This window comes from Lepidochelys kempii, chromosome 10 (genome assembly GCF_965140265.1).
Source record: "Lepidochelys kempii isolate rLepKem1 chromosome 10, rLepKem1.hap2, whole genome shotgun sequence".
NCBI lineage: Eukaryota > Metazoa > Chordata > Testudines > Cheloniidae > Lepidochelys > Lepidochelys kempii.
Genome location: NC_133265.1, coordinates 47,002,459 through 47,027,640, shown reverse-complemented (window position 1 = coordinate 47,027,640; position 25,182 = coordinate 47,002,459). Strand labels below are relative to the sequence as shown.

The 25,182-nt window shown below is 50.4% G+C and overlaps 1 protein-coding gene across 7 annotated transcripts in view; it reads left to right on the top strand.

Annotated features, from left to right (window-relative positions):
• Nucleotides 1–25,182, top strand: part of LOC140918559 (uncharacterized) — a 39,002-nt gene that overhangs the window by 1,564 nt on the left and 12,256 nt on the right. For 2 of the 7 annotated variants that reach the window (XM_073363270.1, XM_073363269.1), the window contains exons 3-23: nt 425–576; nt 2,415–2,721; nt 3,395–3,492; nt 4,534–4,633; nt 6,673–6,798; nt 7,725–7,850; nt 9,992–10,096; nt 10,537–10,725; nt 13,107–13,345; nt 13,992–14,220; nt 15,141–15,220; nt 16,523–16,619; nt 17,420–17,490; nt 18,177–18,240; nt 18,971–19,015; nt 19,221–19,364; nt 20,529–20,608; nt 21,014–21,176; nt 21,783–21,824; nt 23,417–23,548; nt 24,493–24,566. In XM_073363270.1, the coding sequence (XP_073219371.1) occupies nt 425–576; nt 2,415–2,721; nt 3,395–3,492; nt 4,534–4,633; nt 6,673–6,798; nt 7,725–7,850; nt 9,992–10,096; nt 10,537–10,725; nt 13,107–13,345; nt 13,992–14,220; nt 15,141–15,220; nt 16,523–16,619; nt 17,420–17,490; nt 18,177–18,240; nt 18,971–19,015; nt 19,221–19,364; nt 20,529–20,608; nt 21,014–21,176; nt 21,783–21,824; nt 23,417–23,548; nt 24,493–24,566 (2,663 nt within the window). Of the gene's footprint in view, nt 1–424; nt 577–2,414; nt 2,722–3,394; nt 3,493–4,533; nt 4,634–6,672; nt 6,799–7,724; nt 7,851–9,991; nt 10,097–10,536; nt 10,726–13,106; nt 13,346–13,991; nt 14,221–15,140; nt 15,221–16,522; nt 16,620–17,419; nt 17,491–18,176; nt 18,241–18,970; nt 19,016–19,220; nt 19,365–20,528; nt 20,609–21,013; nt 21,177–21,782; nt 21,825–23,416; nt 23,549–24,492; nt 24,567–25,182 lie in introns of those variants that run through there. The other 5 variants (XM_073363273.1, XM_073363271.1, XM_073363272.1 and 2 more) reach the window with 5 other exon arrangements.

Genomic DNA, 25,182 nt, shown 5'->3' with positions numbered 1-25,182 from the left:
ACCATGTGGCTCCTAAGATAAAGCAGGCTGATGTCCTGCTGGTGATGGGTCTGGGACTCGATTCCTTGGCACACTCAAACTGCTCAGAGGGCAATATGCCAGCAATCCCCCGTGATCTCACCTCTGGCACAGAGGCCATGGGCATTACCTCTGCCACACCCCAGATTCCCTCTCCCTCACAAGCTGAACTGCGTTGCCATGAGCGTTCATGAGGTGGCTGGGTGGCAGGGGTTGTTAGTGACTGCTCCCATGATTCACTGCCTTTGTTCAGGCAACATCGCTGACATTAATGGGGAGTGATTCCAGTGGGGGACGGGCAGAGTGAAAAGGAGAGAGTGTGAGTGTGTGTATCAAGGGGGGGATCAAGATGGAAGTGGCCCATCCCTGTCCTCTGCATCAGTCTTTTCTTCCTCATCTCATTCAGAACCCTCTGAACGGGACGCCAGGACCCCGGGAGCCCAGCCACGCAAACAGCACATGGAGAGAGTCCAGCAGGGGCTCTCTTAGCCCCAAGCACATCGAAAGAGCCAGGTCCATGAGCCCCTTGCGAGGGATCCACTCCATAGATAGTGGGATGTAAGTTCAGTTTTAAAAGAGCTTGGGATGGGAGGGATCCCGTGGGAATCGAGTGGAATTGTTTGTGATTGAGGGGTGCAGAAAAGTTGCTTGTTGGGAAGATTTGCAAGGAATCTTTCTTATATAAGTACAGTTTAGGTGGATGGATGGAAGGACAGAAAGAAATACTTACAGAGCAAGTCAGATCCTTTTCTTAAGCAATAAGTTACAACCGGAACTCCCTGCTGCTGTGTGTTATTGGATCAGCTTGCTTAACACATTTCAAAATGGATCAGACACTCACAGCCAGACAAATAGCATCTGCAGTCACACCAGGTAAGACAAAACAAGGGCTGTTCATCCTCAGGCTTCAGGCCAGAAATTGATCACCACTTGCAGCCAGGAAGAAATTTCCCTGCTGGGTATAGCCCTGCACAACTCGGTGCCTGAAGAGGTTTTCTCCTTCCTTGAAAGCATCCCGCATGCAGGGGACTGGATTAGATTTATCATTGGTGAGTTTCAGGCAGGCAATTGCTATGTTCTTACACCACATATCTGGGGTTGTGAATTACTGGGCAGTAAGTTGTTTCAATCACATGAGTTTAATTGCATCAGCTGTGGAATACTGCAGCATAATTCATACTCTGGAGTGACTGTTTTTGGTTAATTTCCTTTTAAAATAAGAAATGTGTTCTTCCCCTGAGAACTATAATGGGAAAAATGTCCCTAAGATTGATTGATCTATCAGTTGATCTGTTCATCCCCATACGTATCCATCCAAACAGTCATCCAAACTGGTGGTTTCACTAACATTCCTATAACTCTGATTTTACCAAAGAAAGCCCCTGAGCAAAGAGCAGAGGGGAAGTAGAGTCCAGTCCTTTAAATTTCCACTTGCCCTGCAGAAGCAGCAGGGTTTTTTTAGTAGAATCTCAGTGTAATTCAATGGAATTCACCTGTAGGACACCAGCAGGACTGGGGGTATTTTCAGGTGTCAGGACTGCAGGTGGCTGCCTAGGGTACTGCCTCTCAGGAGTCACTGGAATAGCACAGGGACCATAATGATCACTCAGCAATACTTTTGTCCCCTGCTGCTCTTCCCAAGGGGCCTGATCCTGACATGGGCTAAGTATCAGCAATTCCCACTAACATCAGAGGGAGTTAAAGGTGCTTGGTAGCTCTCGGAATTAAGCTTCGGCAGTGAAGTTTATGCCTGCTCTAGTCCTGCTCACTCCCACCAGAAAGGAAGGCCATGTTTCTGCTCAGCCATGTGTAGTGGCTGCATTTGGCTCTCAGATTTCACCTCTCCCTCCCACCATGCCTCCTTTGAAGCAATGCTGCACTTAGCGCGGTGGTTTCTGGGACACATTTGGTAACAGACATCTTGTCTTCCCTGGATTTGCCTGAGGACTCCCTGGAGGTATCAGGTGTTTACTGTTAGCTTTCTCAACCATTCATTGAAGGAACTGGGGTGGGTATTGAATCTTTAACAAAGAGAGGTTTTCTTCTAGCTGTTTATAGGGCATCTGAGTTACATAGGAGTTATCCCTTCTCCTTTCAGTCATTCGGGTTTCATTTACCTGATACTTGGGGTGACATCATCCTATTAGTTCTCCAGTTGTCGATAGAGTCTTCTAGGATATAGAGGTTGGACAAGACATTTTTCCTAATTATGCCCCAGAATCCATTGCACCAGGTAACCTTTAAAGACAAGTGGTATGACTAATGAGTTGTGAACAATGGTTTAAGGATCATCTTGTCATCATTGAGGTCTCCTGTTAGCTATCCTCATTGCTCTGCCTTCCCAGGCCTTTCAATCAGTTGTTAAAATTAAAAAGGATGGATCTCTTTCTTGGCAGAGTTTTAACCAGTGACATGGAATGTGCCAGGAAGCATTCCAGCCCACCACTCAGAAGGAGGCATTCTTTATCTCGTCTCCCGGACTGGGGCACAGAAGAATATGGTCCCATGCGGCCACTGGCTCGAAGGGTGTGGAGTGGATTGGAGCTGGACCTGCGGGGATCTTCACCAGAGAATGTGCAGAGGACAGCGGCGCTGGGGCCCTCTCTGCAGGACACTCCTGGGGTGCTAGAGGGCCAGGCAGAAGCGCTGCAAAAGCTGGAACTCAACAGGGTGAAGTTTGAGCTACTTTCCATTAAACAGAAGGTAAACTGGAGTCTCTCCAAAGCCTGGGGAGTTTGTGAGGACCTGTCTGATTGGGACACAGGAGGAGCTGCTGGTTCTAGTCCTTCTTCTAGACACTCACCTGACTTTGGGGCTGACCCTGAGACATGCTAAGCACCTGCACCCTCCATTGGTTTCAGTAGGAGCTACATGTGCTCAGGACCCCTCAGGGTCAAGCCTGATGAGTCTAACCAACTCCAAGCTTCTCAGATGCAGCACATTACATCTCAATGGTCTGGGCAGGCTGCTCACTGGTTTCCATTGGGATGACTCGAGCCAGTGTGTGCCCATCCTTCAGAGGGTGAATGCAGTACAGTGAAGCGGGATGGTGCTGTTCACACTCTCTGTGCCTGCGTGCTCAGTGCTTGCTGAGATCAATGGAAAGGTCCCACTGACTTCCGTGGGCTTTGCACTAGCTAGGCTGTGTCCCCTAGCATGTGCTCTCATTTGAGGAACTAGAAGCTTATGATCCTGGAGGTTAGAGATGCCTATCTGGGAGGCTGGAGCAGCTTCTGGCTTATCGCTGTTGGGAATAGTCTGGCCTCTGTCATGGAGAATAGAGAGTGGCACTCCTCTGGCATTGTTCTCTTCAAGGTTTAGTATAAAATTAAGCTGCTTGCCTTTGAATTCTCTCCTGACCTCGCCTTTCCCACAGCAGATGGAAAGCTCCCTCACCCAATTAGAGAAGGAAAAGAGCTGGCTGGACCTGTCCCGCTATGAAGACCAGAAACAGAGAGGGGATCTGCAAGAGAAGTACGTGAATTGGGGGCGGGGGGGGTTGGAAGGCTTTGGGTTAAGAAGTCTAGACAAGGAGTACGTAAGATGCAGGCAGCTGCAACAGGGTCAGAGGTACCATACAGAGAGAGACAAGGGTGCACAGTGGGTTGGCGAAGACGGCAGCTTAAGGAGCTTCTTGTTTAGCATGTGAAATCATTGAGCTAGAGTGGAGGTTTTAGGCATACCTAAGGGAGTTAGGCACCTACCTGCCTTAGGTGCACCTGGAAATCCTAGTCTAAATCTTTCGGTCAGCACCATATTACCCTCCCTCAGCAGCCTGCATTCTCAGTGGGGCAGCTGCCCCAACCCAGGAGACTAGGTGGCTCGGGACTGGAGGTGGAGAGTGCCCCTAGGCATCCATGTCCACTCCAGCCCTGGCCAGTGGGGAGTGAGTGAAAGTTCTTCTCACTTGAGAGCTGTTTAGTGGCTTGTGTGCGATGAGTTTCTCTGTAGAAGGTCTCAGTCCAGTCCTAGTGGACTAGTGTCCACACCAGAAACGCAGACCCCAGATTTGGCCGTTGCTGTCTCCCTGGCTGCAGAGAGGCCAGGGTTTGAATGAACTCCCCTCAGGTCAGGTTTGGTGTGTGCCCTGCTCTGTCCCTTGTACCTGTTCTCTGGATAAGCAAAGGACTTCAGTGTATAAGTCAGCCTGGCACCTTTCACCAGCACTGAACTCACCAACGTAACCTACTCTTCTTCCTTAGGGAAAGGGGTTGTGGTGGGGACAGGGGACAGTGGCTGACAGTGGTTGGCCCAGAGGTTGGGAGCGAGCATGGGGGTTGGAGCAACCTGTCAGTTTGGGTCTGGGGCATCTCTAGAGGGGGCACAGGGAGCAGCTGTTGGACAAGGGGTCCATTTGGAGCATGGGGGTGGGGACAGCTGTCAGGTAGTGCCCAGCCAGTGGACATGGTTGTTGGAAAGAGGGCAGGGGGAGGGGCAGTTGGGAAAGTGACAGAGAGATTGGGATGTGACGAATGGAAGCAGGGTGGAGCTGCTGTCTGTCTGTCTGTTTTTTAGGATCTTTAATTTGGAGATGGAGGTGGTGAAGGCCAAATCCTGCTTGAGCAGAATGAGCTGCCACTCAGTCTCCCCAAGTCCCAGCCAGAGGTTGTCTGTGGTAAGGAAGGCCTAGCAAACCCCAGTGGCTATTACCTGGGGCTGGGCCCAAACATTTCAGAGAAAGCATTGCACATAGTAGGGGATGGAGCCCTGGCATCGGGCAGTAGCACCATCAACTGCCCGCAATAACGATTGTAGCACTGGAACAGGGCCGGGGCACTTGCAATTGCATGCACTAGGATGCTGCACTGGTCCAAGGCTGCAGCCCTTGGAATTGCACAGCAGAGGTTGCAAGATTTTGGGGCAGTGGGAAGACCAAAGGGTTAATATTATGTGTCCTGATTCCTAAAGTCCCTGCAGGCTTTTTCAGGCTTGCTCTGGAGCCTCATTCCCCTGCACATACCCAGGGTAAATCTTTGGGGGATGAGTGCAGGAGTTGCCATCCCGTGTGCTCTGTGTTGGGCTCTGCTGTGTGATTCTCCCTGTTTGCTCCTGGACTCGGGACACTTGGAAATGTGCAGCTCCCAGCCAGCAAACCCACAATTAGAGGACTCTCAGGAGCTAAATATAGCACAGGGCTGGGGGAGGAGGGGAGCAGTGACCATCAGGCTCCCTGCTGTCAGTGGCCTGCGAAGTCTGGGCAGACTTTGAAAAGCCTTGCTCCCATGGAGCAGTGGGATGGGCACTGTGATCAGAGCGCAGAGGTTAAGGGGAGGCTGACCCTGCAGCTTCCATGGGAAGGCAAAAAGATCTGTTTGCCCTTTTCTTCCCCGCCCGGCCTGCTCTGCACACAGGCTAGGTACAATCCTAATCTCTGAACTCAGCGTGTGTGCAGGGAGCAATCTTCTTGAAAGGAGGCAGAGGGGGGACGGTGCTACAGCTCTGCCCCTGTCCACGCTGACTGGCTGGCTACCGAAAGGGGAACACTTTGCAGAGGTGGGGATTCAGGTGAACCCCTCCCCTCCACCTTGTATCTCAGGGATTGTGCCCCCTTCCCCCAGTAATCTTGCGCTGGGGAGTACAGCTCCACACTGCCCCCAAGGCCAGGAGTAATTGGCACAGTCTGTCCCTTAAAGTGACAGGCACAAGAGTAATACTTCCAGCAGATAGACATGCTCGTTCTTTCTCCCTTGGGCACAGGCTAGAGGCTAGAGCTGGTCGTATTAGCCATTACAGGCAGCACTTGTTAGGGATTGAGCCCCGTTTTGGTTAGCAGATCACAGTATGGCCAACCCCATGTGTTCCAAAATCATGAGGCTGACTTAATATTCATGGCTTTTTTAAAGAAAACCCAACAGTACCTGGGTTCTTTACCATCACCTCCTGATTACAGAGCCTTTGAGTAACACCTGGGTCAAGTATTCCAGCTTTTCTCTGCAACTATGAGTGGCAGAAACGTACTTTTTTTAACAAAGGAAAGGTGGAATTCTCCTATAATAACATGAATCCAGCAGCTGGGGCTTTACGAAAAGCACTGGGTATTGCAAGACTCGAGGTCTAATTGTGAGTTGGTCACACTAGGATTGTTCATGAGCCGAACCTGAATCCTGCGAACAAACGTTTACCCAATCACTTCCAGCCTGGGAGAAGGTTCGCAATCTGTTTGCGCTGAATAGGCAATGCTAGCTATTTGTGAGGCGTTACTGGTCACCATACTTGCGTGGTATTTCTGCTGCCTGATTGGTTGACTGATTCTTTTTCAAATAGCAGAATGATGACCAGGGAATGTTTGTGACACTCTTGCTAATGTTTGCGAAACAGTCAGGATTTGTGAATATTTTCACCAACGCCTGGCAGTCCTGTGGAGGCTTGTGAAACAGTCAGTCATGTTCATCAGAAGGGATGGGTTGGAGGCAGGATTCACTGGGTGAGATTCTCTGGCCTGTGCTGTACAGGAAGTCAAATAAGATGATCATTATGGTCCCTGCTGGTCTTAAAAATCTCTCTTTTTTGTGATTGCAGCGAACCAAACTGGGTGGCTTTTATTCCCAGATCAAGTTGTTTACTATTCACCCAGCTCTGTGCATGCTAGGGGGTGGTTCGTGACTTTGGTGCCTCATCCTAGCTGGCTGATGTATCCATTCTGTTGATTTGTAGGAGAAGGAGGAGCTGAACCGAGAAATGACAGCTCTTCAGGAAACCCTGAGTGGTTACAAGGAGCACATGAAGGTTCTGGAAGCAGAACGGGATGAAATGACCCAGCAGCTGAACTCAGCCAAAGAGGTTAGTTCCTTGGTCCAATGTGCACAATCCCCCTGTCACTGTCTAGGGATATGTCTACACTGCAATAAAAAACCTGTGGCACTGGGTCCCAGAGTCCGGCTCAACTGACTCACGAGGCTCGAGCTGTGGGGTTAAAAATTGTGGTATAGACATTCAGGCTCGTGTTGGAGCCTGGGCTTTGAGACCTTTCCCCCTCATGGGTTTCAGAGCCCTGGCTCCATCCCAAGCCCGAATGTCTACACTGCAATTTTTAGCCCCACAGCCCAAGCCCCACAAGCCTGAATCAGCTGACCCGGGCCAGCCGTGGCCATGCTGCAGGTCTTCCATTGCAGAGTGGGTGTACCCAAGTGGGCTGGAAAAGGATTCACTGCACTATTTAGGCACCAATGAGTCCATGAGGTCCAGAAAATAGACACAATTAGAAACATCACATGTTGGAGCTGAGACTGGACTCCTCACTCCTTCCGCTCCAAAACCACACCTGCTACTGCCTGGACTCAAAGCAATCGCGTTTAAATTGTGTCTTGTCAGCAGGCCTGCAATGTATCAATTCACTCCGACACTCCAAGCCTGTACGTTACAGTATATACCCTCACATGCTTCCTGTCCTGTCCACTCGCCTCTGTATCCTCACTGCACCCCACGCTCCTTAGGGACGGGTGAACCTCAAACCATAAACACACCAAAATTTGGATGCTTGTTCTCAGTCTACAAATGAGGCTGCTTGAGCAGCTGCCCCACCCAATCACTGCAGAGTTCCCGGAAGATGTACAAATAGTTGCTCCCACCCCTACCTGGGTGTCCACACATTTGCTCCTCCCTTCTTCCAGCTTCTCTCCAGAGGAGAGATGGGGCTTAGCTACCCCAGAAGTTCAGGCGTTTAGGTTCCCTATTTCAGAGGTTCCCTTGTTCCTTTTGCTTCCCAGGGGCAACAGCTGGCTTTCAGCCAGACCAACGAGGCCAACCAGAGAGTGACGGATTCGCTCCAGGCGACAAAAGCACTGCACAAGGAAATTGGCAGACTCCAAGGGGCTTACAACAGCACCAGCCGGGTATGGGGATGGAGGCAATGTGTGGGTCTGAGTAACGAACAGCCTGTGATTGAGCTCCCATTGGTAGCATGTAGAGCAAGGTCTCCCCTTGTACTGCTGGCTGATGCACCATGAGTACACGAAGGACAAGCTGTTTCGAGTACGGGTGTGATGCGTATCTGTGTCTGATGGGGGTGTCATGCAATGCAGTGACTAGTGTACACATGCGCTAGGGGGCTCCTTACTGGCTGGAAAGTCAACACGTTTAGGCATTCGTGGGCTCCCTCTCCCCCTTGTGGCTGACCCAAGAAGAGGCTAAACTGTTGAGTGCTCCAGGAGTGCACTTGTGGAGTAGAAGACCTAGATTTCGGTTCCCTGCGCTGCAGTGCTGTGGTCTGGCTGGCAATCAGGATGGCTGCGTTTTCTATTCTGCTCTGTTCTGTGTAGGCTTTTATTCTGTGCTCATCACTGTAGTGTCTGAGCACCTTGCAGTAATGCAATGTGACTGCACATCTGACACATGCTGGTTATTCGCTCATCCTCTCCCCAGAGGGAGAAGCGTGTGGATTGGAGGGTCTTGTTTTGGTAGGGTTTTTATTTATTTGTTTCTTTCTTTCTTTGGGGGTCTTTTGTTAAACAGACCTGTGCTCTGTGTTTGTATTAGAGAAGGCAGGTCAAAGAAATGTGCCCCGCACTTGGAGCGGGAAGCGGTGAGGTTTGGGATGGTCCTCAGTTCCTGGGGGAATTCATTCCCCTGTATTGGATCACCCCCAGAGAAGGTTCTGTTTCCTGCACAGATGAGCTTGACCCATGTTGCTGAAAGTTCCACTGTGCCAGAGGAGCGAACCAGGAGTCTTCGGCCGGGAGCTTTAAAAGGTCTTTTCGATACCCTGGGCGCAGGCCATGGAACGCTTTGAAGATAAGGACTGAGACCTTCAACTTGCTTTGAAATGCTACAGATTGCCAGGGAAGAGAGCATGTGCCAGGTGTGATGTGCTTATGGTAGCCTGGGTTGCTGAGGTGACATGCTACGCATTCTGTATTAGTTGAAGTTTCCTAAGTGCTGAAGGTTTCACATCTAGGGATATCGCAGTGCTGTAGGCCAGCTGAGAGGTGATGAAGGCATGAGTAACTGAGGCCAGGATGGGACAGAGTCTCCTAGCCAACCAGAGATGGTAGAATGCATTACTCATGGCAGTTGCAATGTGAGAGCTCAGCATCAACAAGGAATCCAAGAATACTCCTAGAATATGCACTGAATTGATCAACTGTGGGCGTGAATCTTCAATCAAAGGAGACTGCTCCATGACTGCAAACTCCTCAAAATACTCTCTTCTGTTTTGCTTGGCTCAGCATCAGCTAGCGGTTCTTCATCCATGAGATGATTTCATCCAAGCACTGGGCCATCTTTGTGGTGGTTGCGTGGTCATATGCGGTGAAGGGTGGGTAGAGCTGTGTGTCATCTGCATGTTGCTGGCATTTGAGTCCATGTCATTGGGCCAATTCACCTACTGGCTGCGTGCAGATATTGACAAGGACCAGAGAGAACTGATCCTCATGGAGGCTCACAAGTGGTGGAGATGCAGTTTGCCGTCACTACTCTCTGGGTGCATCCCTCCAGGAAGAGCTCAAACCATTTTAGTGTGTTACTCTGGACTCCAGCCAACTCTGTCAGGCTAGACAGCAGCATCTCATGGTCAGCAGTGTCAAACACTGCAGAGAGGTCCAGGAGAATGAGAATAGATGTCTGGCTTCTATCCGTTGACAGGAGGAGATCATCTATCTGTGCTACTAAAGCAGTTTCAGTTCTGTGTCCTGGCCTGAATCCAGATTGTGCCGTGTCTAGAACATTAGCTTCAGTTAGATGTGCTTGTAGCTGGCCTTTAGCTAGCTTCTCTATGAGCTTCCTCAGGAATGGGGGGTTTGACACTTGGGTGGTATTGGCTAGAACTGAAGCTTCCAGGGTAAGTTGGTTGGACTGTTGAGTGTTAGAAGGAGGACAAAAGATTCCTTCCTGAATGAGGCCTTAGCTATTTGGCTAAGGGTATTTGCCCCAGTTGTTCATGGCTTTCTGTCACATGCCAGGAAGGATTCACAGACCAGTTACAGTCTATAAATATGATTTGTTTTTTCTCATCCTGATGTGTAATGTTCCTGGGCAGGAGAAGGAGCTGCTGTCTTCCAAGGTGGCCAGGCTGGAGGAGAGAGTATCTGAGCTCACCATGAAGCTGAAGCCTGCCCTGTCCGACAGGGAGAGGTTCCTAAAGGTATTGAGTAGGCGCAGGCAAATGAGAGAGAGAGAGAGAGGATGGGGAGTGGTGGGAAGAGAGGCAATGGGGAGTGGTGGGGAAGAGAGGCAATGACACAAGAGGAGGAACAGAGTGGGAGAAAGGAGAATGCCGGGGAATCCAGATCAGCCCTGGGTGCAGAGAGGCCATTGGGAAAGGTGACTGTCAGGGCCAGCTCCAGGCACCAGCTTTCCAAGCAGGTGCTTGGGGCGGCATGCAGAATGGGGCGGCAGTCTGTGTCCCGTGGCGGCAATTCGGTGGCGGCTCCGCTTGCTCTTCCCACCACGGTGGCTTTTCGGCGGCAGCTCCGCTGCTCTTCCGGGCTCGGTGGCAATTTGGCAGCAGCTCTGTCGGCAGCGACTGCTTGGGGTGGCAAAATTGGCAGAGCCGCCCTGGTGACTGTGCTGCTTGGCTTTCAGGAGAAAGTGGAGCTGCACCAGCAGGTGCAGGATCTCACCTTGCAGCTGGAACATGTGCAGCGGAGCCAAGAGGGCTTCAACGGCCAAGTGTCAGACCTTCACCTGGAGCTGGTGAATGCCAAGGCCCAGGCCAACCGCCAGGACCAGGAGAAGATCCTGATGAAGGAGGAGCTGGTGACCCTCAGACAGGTGACTCCTTGAGTGACTCTCTGAGCTGGGTGGGGGAGCCACGAGTGGACTCTGCGGGCATCACCCGCTCTGTGAGCACTGCTTCCAAACCCCACCCTTCTCAGTGAAATGAGGGCCCTAGGGCCCCTGCCCCCTAAGAGCCAGTAATAAGCTGCTTTACTAAAGTGGGTTTCCAAGATGCTCCCTCCATTCCCATATTCCCAACCACTTGCCCTACCCCACCAGCCACCCTAGTCTCAGGTACAGTGTTAGCTTGTGTGCGTGCCCACCACCACCCTCTGCTGGAGGACTGTAGACCTTCTCCTCTCCAACAATCCCCTCTACTATCTGAACTAGCACTGAGGTGCTTGGATCCAGGTGCCCTCAGCTCCTGTCTCCTTGTCGCCTCATGACATTCTTGTCATCTATCCACTGCAGCTTGGTGCCCAGGCTAGACTTTCCAGGAACTGGGGTGAAGCCCTGAGGCTCTATTTTGAGCTCATGGAAAAGATCTAGAATTTGTAGGGCTGTCAAGCAATTAAAAAAATTAGTCATGATGAATGGTTCAATTAAAAAAATTAATCACGATTAATTGCACTGTTAAACAATAATAGAACACCATTTATTTAAATATTTTTGGATGTTTTCTACATTTTCAAATATATTGATTTCAGTTACAACACAGAATACAAAGTAGACAGTGCTCACTTTATATTATTATTTTTGATTCCAAATATTTGCACTGTAAACATGGTAAAAGAAATAGTATTTTTCAATGCACCTCATACAAGTACTGTAGTGCAATCTCTTTATCGTGAAAGTGCAATTTACAAATGTAGAATTATATGCAAAAAAATAACTGCATTCAAAAATAAAACAATGTAAAACTTTAGCACCTACAAGTCCACTCAGTCCTACTTCAGCCAATCGCTCAGACAAATAAGTTTGGTTACAATTTGCAGGAGATAATGCTGCCCGCTTCTTGTTTACAATGTCACCTGAAAGTGAGAACAGACGTTCGCATGGCACTGTTGTAGCTGGTGTCACAAGGTAATTACATGCTAGATGCGCTACAGATTCATATGTTCCTTCATCTTCAACCACCATTCCAGAGGACATGCATCCACGCTGATGATGGGTTCTACTCGATAACGATCCAAAGCAGTGCGGACTGACGCATGTTCACTTTCATCATCTGAGTCAGATGCCACCAGCAGAAGGTTGATTTTTTTTTTTTTTTGGTGGTTCGGGTTCTGTAGTTTCTGCATCAGAGTGTTGCTTTTTTAAGACTTCTGAAAGCACGCTCCACACTCGTCCCTCTCAGATTTTGGAAGGCACTTCAGACTGTTAAACCTTGGGTCGAGTGCTGTAGCTATCTTCAGAAATCTCACATTGTCAAATCTGCAGTGAAAGTGTTCTTAAAACGAACAACATGTGCTGGGTCATCATCCGAGACTGCTATAATGTGAAATACATGGCAGAATGCAGGTAAAACAGAGCAGGAGACATACTATTCTCCCCCAGGAGTACAGTCAAAACTTAATTAATGCATTATATTTTTAACGGCGTCATCAGCCTGGAAGCATGTTCTCTGGAATGGTGGCCAAAGCATGAAGGGGCATACGAATGTTTAGCATATCTGTCATATAAATACCTTGCAATGCCAGCTACAGAAGTGTCATGCGAATGCCTGATCTCACTTTCAGGTGATATTGTAAATAAGAAGCCAGCAGCATTATCTCCTGTAAATGTAAACAAACTTATTTGTCTTACTGATTGGCTGAATAAGAAGTAGGACTGAGTGGACTTGTAGGCTCTAAAGTTTTACATTGCTTGTTTTTGAGTGCAGTTCTGTAACAAAAAAAAATCTACATCTGTAACTTGCACATTCACAATAAAAAGATTGCATTACGGTACTTCTATGAGGTGAATTGAAAAACACTATTTCTTTTGTTTATTATTTTTACAGTGCAAATATTTGTAATTGTGTTGTAATTTAAATCAATTATATTTGAAAATGTAGAAAAACATCCAAAATATTTAATAAATTTCAATTGGTATTCTATTGTTTAACAGTGCGATTAAAATTGCCATTAATCGTGATTAATTTTTTTGAGTTAATCGCGTGAGTTAACTGCGATTAATCAACAGCCCTAAGAATTTGTAACCTGAACAGAGTCATTTCACGGGTGGGACATGCCTGAACTCCTCATGTCTCTGAGCTGAGTTGGTCTATTTCTGTAGGTCATTTGGTGTCAGTTGGATCTCATGGACCAGAATCCAAGATCCTTGCCATCTTGTCATACACAGCTTCTAGATTTCACTTGCTGCTGTCCTGTGCATGGACATCACTGCAGTGAATTAGGCCAAGTCTCAGCTATGCACATGGGTTCCCACTGCAGGTAAATGAGAAGCTCTCCTCTGAACTGGGTCAGAGCCACCAGAGACTGGAGACCTCCCTGGGTCAGCTCCACCACCTGGAGGCTGAGAAGAAGATCCTGAACAATAGGATCCAGGCCCTGGAGACTGAGCGCATGCAGCTGCTGGGTGAACAGGAGGCACTGAAGTCAGAGATGCAGAGGGATGCTGGAGGCCAGGGAAATGATGTGGCAGCTCTTCAAACGACCTGCGAAGGGCTCAGGTACCCGAATATTGGGAGCAGGAAAGGTAGGAGACAGGAACAGAGAGGCACAAGGAAAGAGAATGAATCCCCTAGCTGAGCTCTTCATGCTACTTCTCTGCTTCTGTGTCTAGAGTGGAAGCATTAAGGGTCAGGGCCAAGATGGGAAGGCATCCTTCAGTCCAGCTGCTGCACAGCTCATCCTGGCTGTTAAATAATCTGTAATCTGATGAACTGGCTTCTCTTTGCTGCAGTCCAGCCCAAAGCTGCTGGGTGCTGTCTAGCACCTTTCACATAGTGTGTATCCCATAGGCTGCCCAGAGCGAAATGATTCCAGGTGGCAGCGCGTGGTACAGATGGCAGAAAGGATGCTGGAGTGGGAGTTCCATTGGCCCCTTGGGTCACTGGGGAGGGGGCAGTGGAGTGGTGAGAGAGGTTTCTCACTGGATTTGGTGACGGAGGTGGAGGGAGGGAGGCTGTTCCAGGCAGCCGCAGAGGGGAAGGCTTTCTCACCAGCCATGCTGAGCTGATACGGAGGGCCAAGGAGATTGCAGAGGTGGGAGTGGGGAGCAGGTCTGTGGGGAAGACTGGGTAGGAGAAGCCCATGCAGCATCAATGGGTGCATTAGCCAGGCCCAGCGCTTTGCAGCACTCGTGCTGTTTTGCAGGGCATCGCAGTCCCTGTTGCAGGCGGAGAAGAAAGCCCTGCAGGCTCGCTGCATGGAGCTGGAGGCTGTCCTGCGGCACAAACAGGAGGAGTTGTGTGGCCAGCTCGCAGAGCAGCAGCAGGTCTCCCAGCACTGGAAGGACAGATGGAACCAGGTGGCCGTGGCTCTAAAAACCAAAGAGGAGGAACTGGAGCAAGCACATGTGGCGCATCAGAGTTTGTCTGCCAAGGTGGGTCATGGCCAGTGAGCCCCAGGCCAGTTGCTGCCTCTCTGTCCCACCTGGCAGCCTTGGGATTGCACCATCTTTCCACCCCTGCCCCAGCTCTGCACTCAGCCACTTGAGTCTCCTTTCTCGTTCTCTCATCTACGCCCCAGCTAGTGGGTCACTGAGCTCAGGAGCTGGGAGCTGCGAGCTCCTTGGTTCTAATTCCACAGCTGCCACCAAGTCAGCATGTGACTTTGGGCAAGTCACCTCCCTTCCATCTGCCTCAGTTTCGCCATCTGAAGAACAGGGAGAAGGATACCTCCCTCATAGGGATGGTGGGAGGGTTATATATAGATCCACATACTCTTTGCACCAGTTTAACTACTGTGATTTTAATTTGATCTAGCTAAACCAGTGCAAGTTTTCTAGTCTAGACAAGACATTTGAAGCAAGAGGCTCAGAACCCCATGGTCAATACCCCCACCCAGCCCACCACCAAAACCACTGATTATATGTCAGCTTTGTACTGAGCTTCATCCTGATGTGCCCTGGAATGTAGCTAGCAAGGTGGCCAGCTTCTGGATCCCAAGGTGAGGAGCCCCTTTGACATACCTAGAACCGGACGGAAAAAGAACACAAAAATCACATGACTTTCTTTTTCTGGTTTCTTGAAATTTCTGAATTTTTCCAACCAGCTCTAGAAATACCTGGGATTGACAGGGAGGTGGGGAATGGGGTGGTTCCTTTGTCTGTCTTCTGAAGGCTGGTTATGTGCTAACATTGTGTCTGTGGCAGTGGATTTCAAGGCTTGCTCCTTCATCGGGGATTCCTGGCATGTCCCTGGGCTCTCCTGTACCCATTCCTCCTGAGGTGTCCCCAGGCACTGGCAGGGGGTCCTGGCACTGCTTAGTCAGGCCTAACCATCCTTCCCATGTGCCTTTCAGCACACTGAGCTCCTGGAGGACTGCGAGCTGCTCCAGGTGGATGCGGAGGAGCTGGCCGAGCTGAGAGGCGCCGTGCGCAGGTAGGGGGTGAATGGTCTCGCTCTCCAGCTGTTATTTCCATAGGTCCTTTTGTCTTGCTGCTCTGATCCCTGCATTTATCCCCTTTCCTTTCCAGCTAGGGCCACCCTGCAGTGTGGTTTCCTCTCTCTTATCAGAAGGTTTTTTTTCAGACACACCATCCTGGATGCCTTGGCACAGGGCAGCCACCTTAAAAATGAACTGGAGCATTCCTTGCATGCTTCCCTCCCCACTCGCCTTTAGGCTGCAGCTTCCTCTGGGCTCCAAGGACATACAGAGAGAGGCAGGCAGACGGCAGTGGGCAGAACTCCTTAGGAAACCCTTTTTCTCTGGATCCATTGCAGAGGAATCCTGGACAGCTCGCTGGCATAAATGGAGTTGTGCCCGCTTACATGACACTGCAGCTGCATTTGGCCAGTGGAGTTCTCTCCCTGACATGGCACCAGCGCAGACTTGGCACTTGATTCTGCTCCCATGGATTTCAATACTGGGGTAGCCGTAGTCGAGTGAATCTCTCCCTGCCTAGCCTCTAGTACAGACTGTGCCGCTCCTGGGTGAACTGCAGTCTCCTGCCCGCGTGACACGGCCTAGCAAAGGCTTCACCCTGTGTCCCTGGTTTTGCATTAGCAGAGTCACAGCTGCATCGACCCAGAGACACGGCTGCTGGTGCCAGGAAGTCTCTGGTGAGGCTGGCATGCTGTGTCCCCATGTATACACCCAGGGTCCAGTTTCAGATTTGAGTGCCCAGGTCTGGGATTGGGAGCTCAGATTGGCACCGAGGTGCTGAAAATGGACATGGGTATATGTGCCAGCCTGAGGTCCCAGATCCCCAAACTTGGGGGCAGGGAGGATGGAAAGATAGTGAAAAGCTTGCTGGGTCTGAGCCCAGTTGCCCCACTCTACGCAGGGTTGCCCGTGCTTCCGGCCCATAATGCTGTCATCTTCCATTCATTAGAGGGCAGTGGGGTCCCTACCCCTAGGGGGATGATGGCACTACGGTGTGGGTGTGCTGCACCATTCTGATCGGGCAGTGTTTGACCCTTTGCCCTCGCTTTGCACAGGAGTGAACGACTCCCCAAGGCTCAGGACAATGGAGATTTGGGCCCCTGCAAGCCACTGAACCCAGCTGAGTCCAGGCTCCGAGAGAAGAGCCGTGGTGCTCTTCGTGGGACTTTCCAAAGCCCCTAAGTGACTTAGGAGCACACATCACGGGCAAAGTCAATGGGATTTGTGCTTCTGAGTCCTGTCAGGCATTTTGAAAGTCTCACCCCTAGTGTAAATTTACAACCCTTTTTATCCCCTAGCCTGAAGGAAGAAAATGGAGATTTAATGAGACAGCTGAGGGAGCAGCAACAGGCCACCCAGCTGCTGCAGCTACAGCAAGAGCTGGCTACAAACACAGTAAGCAACAGAGAGATGTATGCACCCTTTTCCTCCTCCAGGGAGAACTCCTAGACACATTGGTCTGAGGGCCAGAAGGGATCATTCTGATGATCCAGTCTGACTCCCTGCATAGCCCAGCCCAGAGACCCTCACCTAATAGCCAGTTGCTCCACTCCTCTCTCTCCCTCTCATCTCCCCTGTCCTGAACACAGTGTCCAGTGGTACATCTGGGTGCCCACAGTGCTGCAGAGACACCAGTCAACCCCTGCCTCGCTTTTATTTTCATCTCCCTTTTGTAAGCTGCATACAGTGTCATATCTCACCACTTGATCCGGGGATGTAAATCACAGCCGTTATCAGAGCAGGCTGGAATGAGTGAGCAGAGTTCTGGCTGAAGCCCTGGCACATCCCGTTTCATACTTTCTTTAGCATCTGACTCAATCGTAGCAAAACAGGTCAATGGCTGTTCAGGGCAGCGCCACAAGCCAGGGTTCAGCCTCAGTACCATTGGAAGGAATGAAAAAGGTCTTTGGTTAAATACAAGCTGCTGTTCTGGCCAGTTCCAAGCCTGGGGGCTGGTGGGTTCTGGGGAGGTGAATGATTGGTTGATAACAAAGATGGAACCAAGCAAAGGACATTATGGACTCACTGTGATAGATCCTAGCTCTCCATGTGCCACCCACCCCCCAAACACACACAAGGGAGGCAGTTGCTTTGGGGTAGGTGGGTTTGTTAAGGTGGGGAAGGTGCCAGATCAGGGATGAGGGAAGCCAACACCTCAAGTTACTTGAAAAACCTCTTATATTTGTTCCTTCCAGTCTGTACCGGGATCAGGCTCAGAGAGGACTTCAGAACAAGAGGCCCTTTACAAAAAGATCCAGGAAACCCAGTGAGTTCTTGCTTATCCTGTCATGCTACAGAACTACTAGATTGACTGGCTGGGAAGTCACTGGCAGGTGACGGCAGGGAGATTTCTTGTTAATTGAATGGCTCATCCGCCATCCTGTTGGAGGCAGTTACAAGCCAGGACTTCCCTTTTGTATAAAACTATAAGGAAGACTCTAACAAAGAGAGATCTTGGGTCCCTCGATATTACCCACCAGGCCCGAAGAAGTGTAGGGTGATGATGGGCTGTCTAGTCAATGTAGGCATCTGCCTCTTTTCCAGGCTCCTGCAGACCTAATTCATTCCCTGTGTAACTCTGCTGATCATGGAGTTGCTGACTTTGGATCCTGGTGCTCACAGAGTTGACCAGACTTTCTTTTAAGGATCCTGTGCCATGGTTTAGGACAGTCTCTTATTAATTGGCACACAAGTAGCAATCTACCCCCAGCTGTAATGTGTGAAATGTTGGCTCTCCTGGACCACTGAATTCAGCAGCAAAATTCCATTGGGTTGCTATTGCCAAATAAAAAAGACTGGGGCTAAGATCCTGTTTATGACACTGGAGATTTATTGGTTTACTTCTTGGTTTCGTCCGTCCTTTTCTCAGATTGGCTTCCAGGGAGTGGAGATTGTGGAAATCTCTGGTTTCTCTGGAAAATAACTGGGTTCCCTGCATTTGTTTCTTGTTAGCGACAGGATGAAGAGGCTGGAGAATGAAAAAGTGGAGATGAAGTCTGAGATCAGGAAGCTGAAGGTAGGAATGGCTTTGTTCCTATCTCCATGTGCCCGATTCGTGGCAGGGACGCATGATGGTTTCAGTTACAGTCTTGGGAGCCTGGTGGAAATCTTTTCTGCTCCCTAGAAACCCAGGGAAATATCTTCTGCTGGGATCTGACTCCGCTACAGGGATACATTACAATTAGGCCATGCATTCACATGTTATTTCTACCCTCAGTCCATCTGGAGCACCCTCTCTTAGTGTTGGCTCTCATGATACCCTGGCATGATGGATGGACTTTCAGGTGATTCTTTAGTGGACTAGGTCTTCCCCTCCAGGAATGGCATCCTTGTGGATACTCAGGCTCCTGTACTCTCCGCAACATCTGCCCTTTAGGGGTCCCACTGTCACATCTTAAGAGCAGATGGAGGTGGTACTTTTGTTATGGTGTGGAACCCCCTTGGCCTCCATCTTAGCTCATTCCTCCCCCTCCTTGACTTTCCTTTTCCAAAGGTATTTTGAGTGAGATTCTGCCTTGGGTTGGATTTCTCTACAGTCTGCCAGTCTCTAAACTACAGCAAAGTATTTCCATTTATTATTAAATTGGGGTGCCAAGGAGCCCCAGCCATGGCCCAGGACCCCATTGGGATAGGCAGTGTACAAACACAGAACCAAGAGACGGTCCTGCCCCCAAAGAGCTTATGACCTAAATAACCAGTGACTGAAATGTATGTGTCAACTTCTGTATCATAATTCTGCTCCCCAGCCCTCAGAGCACACTGGCAGTGGGGAATGCGGTGGACACAAAAGGGTGAGTTCCTTCCTTGGCTCTGGTCCCCCATCTGTTCTTTTCCAGCCTTGAGATCTGCCTGGTGTGTTGTAACAATTGCCCGTTATCCAGGGGCCAGCCATGCTGCTGTGATCCGCGTGCACTGGTGTCCCACCAAGCATGGCTTTCAGGGCGGGTGGGCATCGGGAAGGTTCATACACATCTTGCTTTCTTCCCCCTCTGGCAGCTGGACGGCGCTTCCGTTCTGCGGATTGAACTGGACGCCTGTAAGCAGCAGCTGGAGCTGGAAAAGAGCCGCAGTCAGGCTCTGAATGGCAAAGTGCAGCTGCTGCAGTCCAGGCCCTGGGACAGTGCTACTCCCCACCATGAGGTCGGTACCGTTCTAGGTGTCTCCAGAGCAGGGCTGGGTGTTGTACCCACATCTGTGCCATGATCTCTACTGAGCTATTTTCTATTGCTTGGTGCTGCAACCTCCCTAATGCTCAAGCGACATGACGGTGACTCCATAGCGATTTCATTGTACATTTAAATACCCTGCATTTTAATTGTGCTCCTCAACCCTTACAGCATCCAGCCCACATGGGGCTGATCCGGCTTTGTCTCTGATCTGGCCTAGAACCTTAGTATCTCGTGACCACGGTTGCTTTTCCACCTGTTCTGTTCAGTGTTTGTATTGGAGCCGTGCAGAGTGTGTGCACATCTGTGCTTTGAATTTTGGCTGTACCCTGGTAGAACTCTCTGCTTAGCTACCAGCCAGGTGACGGTAACAGGATTCAAACTCAGTCCTTGCCACTCTGACTACAGAAGCCTCTGTCTGTTAAGCTAAAGAGATAACACTGTTCATTCAGTTGGTAGAAAGGACTGTTACAGATGTGCCAACCCTGCCTTCCCCGGTAGAGGGCAACGGTACACGTGCTACTATATCAGACCCTGTCTGACTTAGGCCCCAATCCTGCAATAGACTCCATAGTTGCAGATCTTCATGCCCCCGCTGACTGCACAGGCCTATGGTAGCAGATCCTGATGCAAGATCAGGGCTTTAACCACTTCCTGGGAGTGATTGTCTGGCATAGAAATGCAATGGAAATTGGACCCTGCAGTGTCCCTGTCCAGTCTGGCTCTAGCTGTGAGCTGCAAATAACCTCAGAACACACCTGTAGAATTAACAGATACTGAACAATAGTAGCCAAGAAGCCAGGGCTTGTGGCTAAAGCACAACCCCAACAGGCAGGAGACCTGGGTTCTGTTCCTGGCTCATTTGCTGACTTGCTCTGTGACTGTGGGCAAGTTGCAGCACCTCTTTGTGCCTCAGTTTCCTTTTCAGTAAACTGGGGTTAATGATACTGACCAACCCCACTGGGGAGCAGTGGGGCATTGACGTCACTGTCTGGGAGGTGATGTTGATGTGCTTCCGCTGCAGCAGGAGTCCAGATTCAGCCACCTCTTTGCAGAGGACAAGTTGCGAGCTGTGTGCCAGGGAGCAACAGGTCTGAGCTGCTGTTGCCTAGGTGACATCTCTGTGTGTATTTTCCAGCAGATCAAGTTCCCAGCGACCTCCAATACCACAGCAACATCTGGCTTAGAGATGGATTGTCCTGTGTCCTCTCCAGGAAGGTGAGTGTCCGTCTGTCTCCTGAAAGTCCATCAGTCCCATCCTGCATGCTGCCCTGACATACCCATATTCACTATGCCACATATCCAGCAGCATGTCTGACTGTCTTTGTGCTACTCACCTTACTCACCCCATTCTCCAGGCTGTATGTTACCAATGGCCAGCCTTGCGGGATGGCCATCCTGCTGCTTGAAAAGGGGAACAGGAAAAGGGAGACCTGGAAGGAAAGTGAACTTGGATCAGACTTTTATCTGCATGTGGGCTCTTAAAGTGATGATTTTAGCCCCTGGGGGCATTGGAGGACACCCTAGAAAATGCTGTAGAGCAGAGTGAAGGTCCTTCCAGAGACTCTGCTGAAATGCGGATCATGTCCACTGATGGTGAACGGCATCTGCTTTGTATCTCAGTTCTCAGATTTCTAGTCCTCAAGGAGAACCGTTGGCCACGGAGAGCCCTCAGGGCTTGATGGCCTCAGGGGACCTGTCTGAGGTGGAGAGCCTGAAGCGGAAGCTCCAGAGGGAGACTGCATCCCAACAGGAAAAGGAGGAGCTGATCTGGACTCTGAGAGAGGTGCAGGCTGGATGTGTACTTTACAGCTGTTGTGTGTAGAGACATAGGAGGTGATGGAGGGGGAGGGTAGGAATCCCAGAGTGCTCTTCAGGGGACAGGATGGGTATCATGGAGTGTGATACCTTCTCTTTGGTCCCTTCCTGCTGATGAGTGCCTCCTTGGGAAGAGTCTGGGGGCCAGATTCTACTGTTACGCCAGGGTGAATCCACGGACAGTGGAGTTGCTCTGGGCTCATCCTGGCTAATGGAGAGCACACTCTGTTCCCATGTGGCTAAGGAACTTCTCCTAACTATGGGGTTCAGGGGGTTCTGCAGAGCCCAATGACAGGAAACTAGGACTGAGACACTTGGCAGACGATAGTTACACAAAGGAAATACAGAGAGCCCCCCACTGTGGGGATGTACCAGGAGGGGGCCAGCCTCAGGGCATGGTGGGAATGAATATGTGCATCCCTGTGGGGGATGCCAAGAGATGAGGACACATGAAAACCAACCAACCATCTTCCAGGAGAAGAAAGTCCCTGCAGGCAGGCCTGGGAACAGCATGAGGAGGGCACCTAGGAAGAGAATGGGCACGGAGGCTAAATCTCCTTTCTTTTACTGTTAGGAATTAGAAGAACTGAAACTAAAGCAGCCAGGAGACATCAAGGTGAGAGGAAACACCCTGACGTCTTTACACTGTTAGAGTGACTTGGTACAAGGTACAACTGCAGCCGTGCCAGTGGCATTCAGTAACCCATCTCGGCAGGGGTGGCCTGCAGGCTCTCAGAGCAGCCAGTTCTAGGGGTCTGATGCCACAGCTGAACGAAGCACTTATGCACATGCTTGATTTAAAGCCAGCAGAGTTGAGTAGATTTACACCAGCTGAGGATCTGGCCCTGGAGCGCTTTGTCCTTGGTCTGTTGTTTTCCTTAGTCTGAAATAAACAAGCCCCTGTTTTGCTCTGTGAGTCTGGCAGAAGTGTGGTGCACGGCTTGAGGTTCTTATCTGCTCCTCAGTACTGTGGTCTCTGAGCACCTTGTCATCTTCAAGGTATTGCTCTTCCCAGCCCCCCCGTGTGATAGGGCAGTGCTATTACCCCGTTGTACAGCTGGGGCGCAGAGAGGCTGAGTGATGTGCCCAGGGTCACACCAGAAGGTCTATGCTAGAATAAGGAATTGAACCCAGCTCTTTCAAGTCCTGGGCTAGTGCCCTAACTACTGGGCGACCCTTCCTCTCCAATGGGGAAGAATGGCAGGGTCCTGGGGAATGGAAGGTGTTGAAATAAATGGAAATTATTATTAAATGAATATAGCTGCTGCTAAGCCAAGAACATGGTGACACTGGCCATAATAATCACACGCAGTGTAGAGCCTTCCTGTGTTTCCCAAACAAGCTAGGAAACATGCAGAAAGCCTTGATAGCGGGGCTCGATCCGGGAACACACTGCGTCCACTTCTTTCTGTAAGGAATACGCTGCATTTCAAGGGTCTGAGTGTTATTCCATGTGGCACACAGCTTCCTTCCCACCTGTCCAACTTTTAGGCCACCATTTGGTTGAGCATTTTGGACTCTGACCTTCCAAGAGAGCGGCATGCAGGCCCAGGAGATCTCATTGTACGATCAAGGCCTTGGAGCTATGCAGTACATTTGGGCAGGTCTCTGACTCAGTCCTGGGAACTTTTGGAAGAGTTCTAAGAGGGTCAAAGGTTTTGCTTGAACTTGAATTCCATGGCTGGTCTATGCCTGGCACTGTGTCAGGACCCATGGACAGGGAGTGGGTGAGATACCCACCCTCATCTTCCACTGGCATCACTTCTCCTCGGTGTTGCCATGTAATGAGTATTGTTGAGAACTGAGGCGACGCATTCAAACTGTCACTCGGCCATGGATTAGCCCCAGCATGGCTGTGGAGTTTGACAATACTCCATAGGCTCACGCTGGCTTATGTGGACATCTTAAGGCTAACACCTGAAGCTGGTTGCATCCCATAGCTGGGGCTGGTGTAGGATCTGCTGATCTGGTGTGCGGCAATACCTGCTGAGTGACCTTGGCTAGAACAGCCTGTATCTTGAGATCAGGGAATGCGGCTGGTTTTATATTACATCCATTTCTAAAGCACCCATCACTGTCGTATCTGGAAGCGCTTTCATAAATGTGCTTGGAAATGGAATACTCCCTAATGGCGTCTGACTCTCTGCTCCTCCTCCACAGCTTATTGGCAGAGGAGACTCACGCCGATTTTTCTCTCTCATGCTTCAGGCCTCCCTGGAGGAAGTAGACACAGAGTTAGCGCTGGTCCGAGAAGAGCTGCAGAAGGTTTGGGACATGCTGAAAACACGCGATACGGCGCTGGAAGAACAACACCTGGAGTTAGAATCGGCCAGGAGCCAGGTACCAAACTTGTCTGAACATCCTGCAGAGACATGCCGGGTTATTACACTATTATTTGATTCCAGGAGCACTTAGAGGCCCCAGCTGAGATCAAGGCCCTGTTGTGCTAGGCACTGTACCAACTCAGAGGATATGTCTACCGTGCAATCAGCAGGTGTGATTGCAGCATACCTGCGCTAGCTTGGATGGAGCCACTCACTAAAAATAGCAGTGTACCCTTGGCAGCATGGGTGATGGCACAGGCTGCCCTAGTTCTTAACTGATCAGGATTGTACACAGGCTGCAATTACACCTCCCAATTGCAGTGTAGACACAGCCAGAGTGAGACTTCCCCTGATCTAAAGAGCATCCAGTCAGAATAGACAAGCCAAAGGATGGCATGGGAAGGGAAGTGACTTGCACGTGGTCACTCCATTGACCAGCGTGGTCTCTCGAGTCCCAGGCCAATTCCCTGTCAGTGGAACCAGGCTGCCTCTCCCCTCAGACGGACTCATCTCAAAGCGGTGTGTGTTTCTGTGCCAGTATGTGTCCATTGGTTGGATCAGCTCCCTTAGTGGTTCCCCAGAGTTCACTGCACATGCCTGGCAGGTGGCTGGATTAGTCCCTGGCTGTTTCTGGAGATCTACCTCAACCCCAGTCTGAGCTGCCTACCCCCTTCTCTTGAACATCAGCAAATTAGATTGACCAGCAAAGAGCCCTCCCTACTCTGGTGTCAGGCAGGGGGTGACTCCCTGGGATAAGAATACAGCCCAGAACCAGCCATTGTACTGTCTGTGAATAAGGAACACCAGCGACAATATCAGAGGGCTTGTCTGGGCTAGCTGCTCATCTGGGGTAACTCAAATAGCCCTTGCGTAAGTAGCTAGCAGAGAGCAGGTGCGGCTGATGATGAACTAGGTGACTTCACTGAGTAATGCTAACCTGCATCCTCTGTCTATTGCCAGTACACTGAATGCAGCTCAGAGAAGCTGAGACTGGAACAACTTGTCGCCTCTCTGGAGCACCAGCTGGCGGAGAGGTACGGAGCTAGCAGGGATTCAGTCCTAGGGCAGTACTGAGCTCTGGGTGCTTCATATGCCGCCCCTACCAGGGAAACCCCAGGGGAGGCTGCGCTGTCTCCAGTGCATGGCACAACTCCCCCGCCATGTAACTTTAAAAGCTATGCGCCAGAATCCTCCCTGGTGTAACTCCGGAGACTCCAGTGGAGTTGCACTGGGAATGAGCCTGGCCCTGTGTCTGTGAATAGAACAGCCATTGACCAGCAATGTGATGAGGTGGTGAGTGCAAATCTAGTAGATCTGTCCCCTCTAACATGTCTCCAGGTAGACCAAAGCTCTGCTCCACTAGCCTTTGGGAAGTTCCCAGGGGACACACCACCCCCATGTGGAAAGTGGAGATGCACGTGGGAAAGAAACAGTTTATTGCTTTTCAGGGGGGCATTTCTGTGCCTCTGCCTGGCTGCTGTAGTCACCTCATTTATAGCAGCGGCAGCAGAGGAGGCCCAGTGCCAGAGATGGTGACGTACAGAGAGATCTGGGTCCAGCATTCTGGAAGAGGGGGGCAGTTTGGGTCGAGAGTTTTGGTTCAGACCCATCTCTAGCAAACGGTTGTCTCAGCTGCGTCGAACCCCGCTC